This window comes from Hyposmocoma kahamanoa, unplaced genomic scaffold, assembly GCF_003589595.1.
Source record: "Hyposmocoma kahamanoa isolate Upper Pololo Valley unplaced genomic scaffold, ASM358959v1 102, whole genome shotgun sequence".
NCBI lineage: Eukaryota > Metazoa > Arthropoda > Insecta > Lepidoptera > Cosmopterigidae > Hyposmocoma > Hyposmocoma kahamanoa.
This window is the reverse complement of record NW_020653337.1, coordinates 13,629,384-13,639,068: the sequence shown is the minus strand read 5'-3', so window position 1 is coordinate 13,639,068 and position 9,685 is coordinate 13,629,384. Positions and strand designations below refer to the sequence as shown.

Genomic DNA, 9,685 nt, shown 5'->3' with positions numbered 1-9,685 from the left:
CTTGAGTATGATTTCTAGTGCTTTGAATCATACTCAAGACCTGACTTGAGCATTGAGTAGAGTTCTGGAATACGACCCTCAGACAGCGTCAAAACGTCGTCGCTAATGTTCTCTATGCGTCGTCGGAGTCAATCCACGTTCGGCCTGGCGGCGCACACGTTAAAAAAGACCGTTACGTACATTGACTTACGTATTTCAAAGTGCAACATTTTATTGCAAATCATTTTCATTTGTTTCCCGTTCACATTTGACGTACAATAATTAGTAAAAGTTTTAAGCTGAATGACACACAAAACACTTGTAACGCTTATATTTGCTAATTTCATATTTTTTTTTAAGTTTAAAGATTGCATCATCAACATTTCACAGTAAAATTTAATTGATTAATTGTATTTTTTCACCAGACGTTGTTTTCTTTGGTAAGCCAAATAGCAAGTCATTTCTTCGGGACAAACAATAAATATAACAAAATTTAAAGAATATGCTGAAGTAACTATGAAGTTGATGAATAGATCTATGTAAATGGTATTACACGCCTTCAAGCGTGCATAAACTACTTGCCTATGGAGCAGACATAATTGCCAGTTTCAGCCTAATTCCAATTGGAAAATTATCTGAAGAAGCATCCGAATCCCGAAACAAGGACTTTAGACGATATCGCTTAGACCATTCTAGAAAATTCAATAGAAAAGCAACCAATCAAGACATTCTTAATAATTTATTAATTAGTTCGGACCCATATATTTCAAAGAAACGAATTAAATTGCTACGGAAACATAGACAACTGTCAGATGAAGCAAAAGATTTAATCATTTTATCAGAATCTTTTGATGATGACACATAATTGCAAAATTTCGATTTTGTTAATGTTGATTTGCCATATAATATGAGGACCGTACAGCCTGAGCTTGAGACCGAATAATTTAAAATATATTTTATTAATTTATAATATAATTCCTAGTGTAAATAAAAACTAGCTATTCTATAACAATATATTTTTTCACCAAGTCACATCACGCAACATTTAACATGTCAAGGTACAATTTGTGGATCCTTTATAACACTCCATAACTTAGCCTATAAAAAATGTCACGTAATTGTCTAATCACACAATCGTCAAACAATATCTCCTTACAATTTAGTATTTAGTATAGATTTTTTTAAACAGCTGTCAATAAGCTGCAATGCATTAGAGTGGACACCATAGAACTTTAATTTGTCAAGCAATATAAATACGAGTATCATGTCGTAAACAATCAAACGCCTTAGACAGGTCGCAAAAGACACTTGAGCATTTATGACAATCATAATCGGTAACATTTGTTATAGCACCTGTTGTTGATCGACCAGTTCCAAATCCATACTGCTTGTCCATGTAGATTGATTCTGACCCAAAATAGTCCACCATTCTGTTCTTGATAATTATCAAAAAAATTTTGACTTGCATGGTGGTATACAAATTGGTCTATTGTTGTTGTTCCGATTGTGTTTTTCTCCTTTCTTGAAGACATATATCACTCGCCCCATTTTTAATTCATTTGGAAATACGCCTTGTTGTAAACAATTGTTCAGCACTTCCAATATAAGATGTTGAAGATGTTTTTATATCTAAGTTGTTTAATATCTTTTACTAAAACAAATTACTGTAAAGCAAAGTCTACTGGCTTTGTTTTACAGTTTTGAGCAATTCTCGTATATCAATTGTTGGCAATTTAAAAATGGAACAGGGTCTTTCTCTTCTTTCAAAAACATGTTACTTTCGACTTCAACATCTGTCGATATTGACAAAAGCTTAGATAAACTTGCCGATATTTGAAATGCAATTGTTGAAAGAAATTATTAAAAGCGTTTGCTATTTGGGTATTGTCTATCAGTCGTCATCATCGTCTGTCGTCATCTTTTAAACTCGATATGTTTCTGTCAAATTTTTGTTCTGCTTGGTTTGTTAATTTATTATACACCACGATTCTTTGATTTTATTTAGTGCTTTGTTATTCCTATTTGAATTTTGGAACTTCTTAGCATGATTATAATACTTTTTCTATTTCTAGGGAAGTTTTATTTTTAATAATAATATACAACAAAAGAATTTAATAAGTCAATGTATCACAATAAATATACTGAGGATGAAACTATGACAAATGCGCCCTACTTCTTTACACCATGGGTGTGGAATAGATTTTTTTTTATAATTTATAACATTTTCAACCCAGATCGTTATATTACAAAACTCGCACTGAACCGCAAGTGCAGGTATATATTTTATGGTAATTGGAGACTCCAACTGCATGGATCAATACATTATTTTTTGAAAAAAATTGAGATTTCAGAGATATACCCCAATTTCACTTTTTCTCCATACAAAAAAAAATTCAGAGCCATATAACTATAAAATTACTGTGTCAATGTGTCAATCGAAAAAATCCACATAACTGTTTATGATTGTATTGGTGAGTAAAATCAATATCCATCATTATATTTATAAAAGGGGTTGTTTAATTTTCAAGTACCCTAAGTCACACTGTGCGACGGGACGTGACGCAACGCTTCGACTCTGCGCCAGTGTGATTTTTTTTTTCTTTTTCCTTGAATTAACGAATCGGTTGGTTTTACATGTAGGTACTTTAGCGTGGTTACATTTGCGTACGAAATTAAACTGAAATAAAGCATGAAATTTTTATGGCAATATCAAACTGTCATTGATCCGTAAAGAAAGATTCGCTCTGGACCTTTTGGAGGGAAAAGTGTCGTTTTTATTTTGACTTTCAATTATTTTGTGAAATCTAGTTTAAAGTGGAATAGGATAGTGCTATTGTGCCTTAATCGAAGATTAAAAAGCGAAATTATATGAATTTCGAACTAAAATATCCGTATCGGCCCGTTTTAAGGAATCCCGAGTCAATCCAAACACGCCGCCTCAAATTGCCTATCCTCTTTGTGGCGGCCATATTTACAGACACAAACTTCATGTTTAGGCTGATGGCTTTGCCAAAGCCTTAATAAATTAAAAAAAAAAAAATTGATCCGTAATCCGTAACCATGGAAACGGACACCGAAAATATCAACATTAAAGGTTTTGCGAAATTTCGTTACGTAAAAGTAGTAAATTATCATGTAGACAGTACGTAGTTTATTATAAGTAAAACGAAAGGTTTTATCTGATGGCAGAATTGCACATACTTGGGCAGTTACAAGGAGTATCTCGCTTTCAAGATTCGTCGTCACTATTTTGCAGATATTCTTTTCAGTCTGGTGAGTATTAGAAAATATATACGGGTAAAAACTATATGGTTCAGACATTGTATGTCAAAATAGTTTTTTAAAGTCCTTTCGTAATTTCTTTTATTATTAGTTTTTCTATAATCAAAAACATGATTATTATTTTTTGTATAAGGTCCTAACTGGACGGTGATATCTGGATGTCCTGAAGGGCAAACAATTTGTGGAAAAACGGACTACGACAAAGGTGTTGTTTGGTCACATCCAATAGATATTCATTACGTAACTAGAGGCATTCAAGGTATATATTGATTTTATTCCAACATATATGTTGGGTCCTATAACATTACGCGTATCCCTTTTAAAGTGCTTGCTATTGTGTTCTTTTTATTCTTTCATTCCTGCTTGCTTCTGTTGCCACCTATGCTAACTTTTTAATTATCTGATTTTCAGGTTGGCCAAAGTTGGTTCTTCAAGTAAGTTGTTTAGATTCAATTGGTCGCTCATGGGTGGTCGGCTACAGTTGTTGTAGCTTGCCTTCTGTTCCTGGGCACCATATCATTCAAGTGCCTTGCTGGGCTCCTGTTGCTACTACTCTGACAGATAGAATACGTCAATATTTCCTTGGTGGATCTCATCAACTTATTGAAAGTGATATTGTTAATTTAGGAAAAGATAGGTAAATTTGTAAATTTATATTTCCTGATTTTAAAAAGTGTAATCATGTAGACTATAATATAATACTTTCTTTGCAGATATAAATTGCACACTCAGTCAAAAGGCAATATTAAGTTACAAATAGATATTATCTTAAGAAATTTCTGCCAGTTTGGTGTAGAATATAAGTGAAAATGAAAGTCATAACATATCTTGCTTTTACACTTTTCTCCATAGTTATAAATTTTGCAGTTATGGATTTTATTCAAGAGAAAATAAGGGTTGATAATAAAGATGTAACATCTGATGTAAATGCAAGCAGTGCAAAGACTCACTTTAATGATATATTAAAGCATTATGGTCAGAAACCACATGCTTTGTATTACCGTTCACAGATTAATTTAGAGAGAAAAATTCCAAGCACAAAGACCTATAGCAATGCTTCATTTCTGGAGTCTTTGGAAACTTCAACAGAGATTTCAAGCACCATAATTGATTTGCTATATGATGAGAATTCTTCCACAACTGAAGACGCATATGCAACAGCAACAGAGTCTCTATTGACAAGCACTGAGTTTGATAATGTAACTGAAATTACGATATTTGGAATAAAAAATGCAACCACAATCAAGCCACTTATTAAGCCAAAGAAAACGGTTACATATTGTAGTTGCAATTTACTAGTAAGTATTATAGCTGCCTATAAAAGAAAGAAAGCTCTCATTTACTCCACATACAAGAAATCCTTTCAAAGTATTAAGTGTAGCCAGACCCAATAAGCATTTTACCGAAATTTGGGTAAACAAGTTTAAAAGTAGTAACACAAACATGTTTTGGCAAGGCTTTGCAAAAGCTTTCCTGTTCTACAACTAAAAATAATTTTTATTTTGAATCTGGAGCGGTGATGCGTCAATGTCGTCAAGTCGAAGACATTGACCTAATGGTCGAAGAAATGAAATCTTCATAATACCAGAGAGCCCAGACCTCAGTTGTCCCTTTTTTACAGTACCAAGTCTGTGACATCAACTGTTGCTGCGACAGTGAGTGTACAGATGACGATCGTAAAATATTCAAATGCGTCGACGGTTCTTCCAAAACCAAACAAGATGAAGATGGGTGCATCTCCCACCTTTCTTTCAGCAGTTATCTGATGGACACAGGACTTTCCCGCTTATTTTGTATTGCGAAAACAAATTTGCCAGATAAACGAAAACTAAATCGCTTAGAGGTACTCATTATAGGAAATTGATATTAGTAATTGCATTGTTACTGAATATATCTTCCACATACTATTTCTTTTACCATATTCAGGCTATAACTCCTACAACTAATAAAGCTTGCATTTCAGCATGATGAATCTGTAATAGATAGTGCTTTCAAATGGCATTCTAATGCAAAATCCGAAATAGCTCATGAATTTTCAAGAAAACCGTACGAGGCTGGTGACCCTGTTTGGCTCATCAAAAATGGATCAATTGTTTACATTGGTTAGAATTTGAAATGTTCATTAGAAATAAACAGGCATCTTGTACGCGAACGTTTACCCTCCTTGTACTACATCTTCACTTTCCATCATGTGGGGTTGTGGATAAACATGAGATAGGCTCTAATAAAAAATAACCAAATAACAAGATGGGCTTTTATAAAAAATAACCAAATAGCTAGATGAAATTGCACATTTGGCCATAATTGAGTTTCATATACACCAAGTAAACATTATTTTAGACAAAGATGTCTGGTATGTAACTTTGTTTCTTTCAGATCTTCCAGCACAGAGTTTAAATAGCTATTGCTCGCATAGGAAAATAATGAAGTTCTTAAGTAATGAAAAAATAATTTGTAATGTTAAGCTAACTGATCTTGAAATATTTCACACATTGAGCATAGCTGCGGATTCTTCTATAGTTAGTGTTACAGACAAATTAGCAAATAGCACTACTACGTTGGTAAGTTGTTTCCTATAAAAGCTAGTTATTTCTTTAAAACATTTTAAAAGATCAGTTAGTAAAATGTCTTGATAATATGGTCTTTTGCTACTTGGCAATAAGGCTGCCTGGTTCTATATTAGATTTTGTTTAATCTGAAATAAAGAATTCTTCATTCTTTTCAGAACTGCTCTACGCTGCACTGCACCAAGTGGACAGTCATAATTTGCGATGACAAAAATTGCAAAAATTATAATAAGAGTTTGCATGAGCCACTATGCACAGAAAATGTCTGCACAAACATAGCACAAAGAGTGCTTTATACATTCTACTATTACGAATCGAGGATTACAAATGCGACCTTAACATTATTTACTCAAACTATATCCTTAAATGTACCATTCATAGATCAAGAGGTGAATGTAAGGTTTGTTCTAACAAATGAATCAGTTGATACAATCATTAAGTTCAGCGGTAATCCAGGATATATCAACAATTTGCCAGTCATAGTATCGTATAATCAAAACAATTATACTAACACATTTTACAATACTTCAACGATTCAGAAATATTTATTGCATCCAGAAAATAAACATGGAATATGTGTAATGTCAAATATAACAGACAACTTTGTGCTATTTGGGCAAAACAGAAGAATTAAGTGTAGATATTTTCTCACACGTAACAAGATTAGAAACGATACAGAATTATGTAGGGACGTACAAAACTACATTACGAAGATACTTGGCTTGAACAAAAAAGTGGTTGTGTCTCCTTATGGAAATCCTCAAAATGTTAAAGATGAGGAGTGGATACCATTAAAAGTAGCCAAAATCGAACGTCCATTATACGGGAGTTTTAACAAACAAAAGACTTTAAAGTGTTACAATCTCATAATTGGAATCTCTTATATTTTTGCCTATGTCGATGCTTCTGAAGAGGATACCGAAAGAGAGAACAGGATACTAACTGCAAAATTAGACATAACTGCGCGCAACGTGACGTTCAACTTGGACGATATGTCTACAGTCGTTAGCGTCGACACTATGTTTATTGATGAAACAAAACCAAGTACATACGAATACGCTGGCGGTCCACAGTTGAACATTCATTTGCCAAAAGACTTTTTCTTTCCATTCCCTTCCAGTAAAGCTTGTGTATTTACATTTGAATTCCATTTATTATTTGTCATTATTACTAGTGTTACAGTTTTCAGTAACAAATAAAATACTTTTGGTAAATACTAATAATTTTTATTTTGAAATAATTTAAATACTTTTGTTACCTAACTTGGCATCCACCCTTAATGAAGTAGTCTGTGATGGCCTGAAATGAAATCGATCCACGTTACTAAGGGGTCTAAATATGTGCTAATGAAACGAGACGATTTACAAAGAGGTTTTTAATATATCTGTATTCAGGAAATGAGGAACACTATCATAATACACTCTGAATGAATCATCAAACTAACTCTATACTCCTATTTACATTATTTTTTACATTAAAATTAGTAGATCAATATTTGTATATGACCATTTAATTAAATAATCCTAGTTGCTTTTATTTAATGATAGAAAACTAATCCGCGCTGTACTATTTCTAACACTGCAAACGAATTTATATTTTCAATACTCATGCGCAAATGTCATCGCTCAAACGGAATACAAACAATCTGATAGGTAAATGTGCAAGTGATATTATATTTATCATGATCACTGAGGGCGATAGGGATATGTGAATCAGCGCGCGATTGCGTTTCCTATGTTCACAACAAAACATTAAGTAGATAACTAAAGCAGGTTTACAGAGTCTGGAGTATCGTGGCGGAGCGCTCGCTACGAACCTATGCGACGTAAGTGTAGACTTTGCGGTCGTCAGGCGAGCGCGCGAGGTACTCTCGCTCGATGAGACCTTCTATGCGTTTCTTGATCACCACGGGTGACGGCAGGAAGCGTACGCGCAGCTGTTCGGTCACTTCCGCTACTAACAGCGGGTGCTGCACAAAAAAACAACAAAATAGTCGCAAATAGATGACCAAGCAGGTGTGTTTAATAGGGAGCATATTTGAGTTTACAAATTGGATACAGGTCCAAAGTTGTAAGTCGTCTCCTAACCCTGAAAGGGTAATCTGACAAACGTTTATGTTTATAAACTTTTGTCACCAGTTTTTTCGCACAGGTCTTTGTAGAAGATTGGTACTCTACGCCACAAGCCTTGTTTCAACAGATATTTTTTATTTGGTAATTGTTCAACCTGTTGAGGACATCCTTAAAAAAGACTAAGTCAATATGAAGACTGATCGGTTTGTTCTTACCGCCATTTTCTTCCTAGCTTTCATAATGCGCACGATGGCAGCCTCGATCTCGTGCTTGCGGTCCTCGTCTACTTTGTTGCGGGTTTCGCGCCGCTCCGGCTCAGACTCACCCTTAGCTGCCACTGTTTGGATTTTTACTCTGGAACGCAAAACGTGATGATAGAAGAATAACGGTAAAAGTATGCGGAAAAAACGTCTTCGTTAACAAATAGGGATGAGGATCTTTTTTTTTTAAGAAAATAATAAATATTTAGTATAATAATATAATAACAACATGTTCAGGTACAGTAACGTCATGATGATTATGTATGAACATTTGGGGGCCTTCCAAAACTTTGGCAGAGTCGTGTTAGTTGCAGGCGTTTAATTTCTGTATGTATATCACTAAATAAAGGAGCAACGGTATGGGTGCAACACTCCCACGCGTTGATTGTGATACCTAGAGATGAGCGCCGCGCCGCCGCCGCCAGTCAATGAACATGACCGGAGTAAATGCCGTGTAGCGAAAATTTGTTTAATTTTAATGAAGTATCGGCTTCTTGGTTCATTATTTACTACATTTCAATACAATATTTCTGTAAAATTTATCAATTAAGTTCCTGTCTACGTACATCCTATTCATACTACATTTTTGTTTGTGATTGTTTTATACAAACATTTTACAAATTGATTTTTAGTAACACTACCTACATACCTACCAAAATATAAGGTAGAAGGGTCTAAAACGGTGAAAATGAATACAAAGGTTTGTTTTAAACAAAGTTGTAATGTTTTTTTAAACACCTGAAAATGTATGTATTGCCGATCACGCCACTGCCGCCAATCGAAAAACCTTTTCGGAGAGAATATCCTTTTTTTATGTCGTTCCAAACTCTATGTAAACAACAACGAAAATGTCTACGTTCTACACATGCAGTTATTATTAAAAATACCTGTGCAGCTTAGATGTGAAGGCATCGTTCACGTAAAACTGATGCGAGGACTCGATCTCCTTCGTCTTGGGGTGCTTAATGAGTACGCGTTGTGTGGGTTTGCCCATCGCTAGTGACTGCAGGGCGCGCACGAGATCTTTCTCGGGGATGTCAGTCTCGTTCAGTATTTCCTGTAAAACATTTATTTACATACACATTAATCAAATACTGTACTTTAAAAAGACTATTTGAAATACACAAATTAACACAAATTATTTGTGTGGGCGGGACAATCTCAGCATTTACCGAGCGGCAGAAGTCGCTCAGCACTGGGTTTTCAGCGTGCTTCGATCTTTGTAAACGGGTTGTTCTTCGAAATAAATTATTTTTGTTAATTAAATTTTTATTGAATTGATATTCAATTATTTTTTTGTGAAATTACTCCACTAGTTTGTTATAATTATTAATACAAAGATCGAACACTCAGAAAAAGCACTCAGAAAAAATTCCTTCGATCCGGTCGGATTCGAACCGACGTCTTCTTGCATACCGTGCCAGACGCTATACCAACTAAGCCACGGAACGAACCAACGGACCTCACGAATTTCGTGTTAGCGTCTGGCACGGTATGCAAGAAGACGTCGGTTCGAATCCGACCG

The 9,685-nt window shown here is 34.6% G+C and overlaps 2 protein-coding genes across 4 annotated transcripts in view; one reads left to right on the top strand and one right to left on the bottom strand.

Annotated features, from left to right (window-relative positions):
• Positions 1 to 3,054: 3,054 nt before the first annotated feature.
• LOC113236265 (B9 domain-containing protein 2-like) lies at positions 3,055 to 5,930 on the top strand. Of its 2 annotated transcripts, XM_026472272.1 has the most exons (5): positions 3,770 to 3,898; positions 3,975 to 4,559; positions 4,883 to 5,104; positions 5,225 to 5,363; positions 5,638 to 5,930. In XM_026472272.1, the coding sequence occupies exons 2-5, from the start codon at positions 4,071 to 4,073 to the stop codon at positions 5,838 to 5,840; spliced, it is 1,053 nt and encodes a 350-aa protein (XP_026328057.1). In that variant the 5' UTR covers positions 3,770 to 3,898; positions 3,975 to 4,070; the 3' UTR covers positions 5,841 to 5,930. The 2 variants fall into 2 exon arrangements, with proteins under 2 accessions (XP_026328064.1, XP_026328057.1); XM_026472279.1 differs by lacking the exons at positions 4,883 to 5,104; positions 5,225 to 5,363; positions 5,638 to 5,930 and adding exons at positions 3,055 to 3,252; positions 3,395 to 3,520 and having other exon boundaries at positions 3,673 to 3,898; positions 3,975 to 4,184.
• A 1,119-nt stretch (positions 5,931 to 7,049) lies between these two features.
• The window catches only part of LOC113235238 (cullin-3), a 19,018-nt gene continuing 16,382 nt past the window's right edge, over positions 7,050 to 9,685 (bottom strand). Inside the window, exons 12-15 of one of the 2 annotated variants that reach the window (XM_026470873.1) lie at positions 9,048 to 9,217; positions 8,116 to 8,254; positions 7,645 to 7,797; positions 7,050 to 7,127 (exon numbers count right to left, since the gene is read on the bottom strand). In XM_026470873.1, coding sequence (XP_026326658.1) covers positions 7,645 to 7,797; positions 8,116 to 8,254; positions 9,048 to 9,217 — 462 coding nt within the window. In that variant the 3' untranslated portion in view covers positions 7,050 to 7,127. Of the gene's footprint in view, positions 7,128 to 7,197; positions 7,798 to 8,115; positions 8,255 to 9,047; positions 9,218 to 9,685 lie in introns of those variants that run through there. The other variant, XM_026470881.1, reaches the window with a different exon arrangement.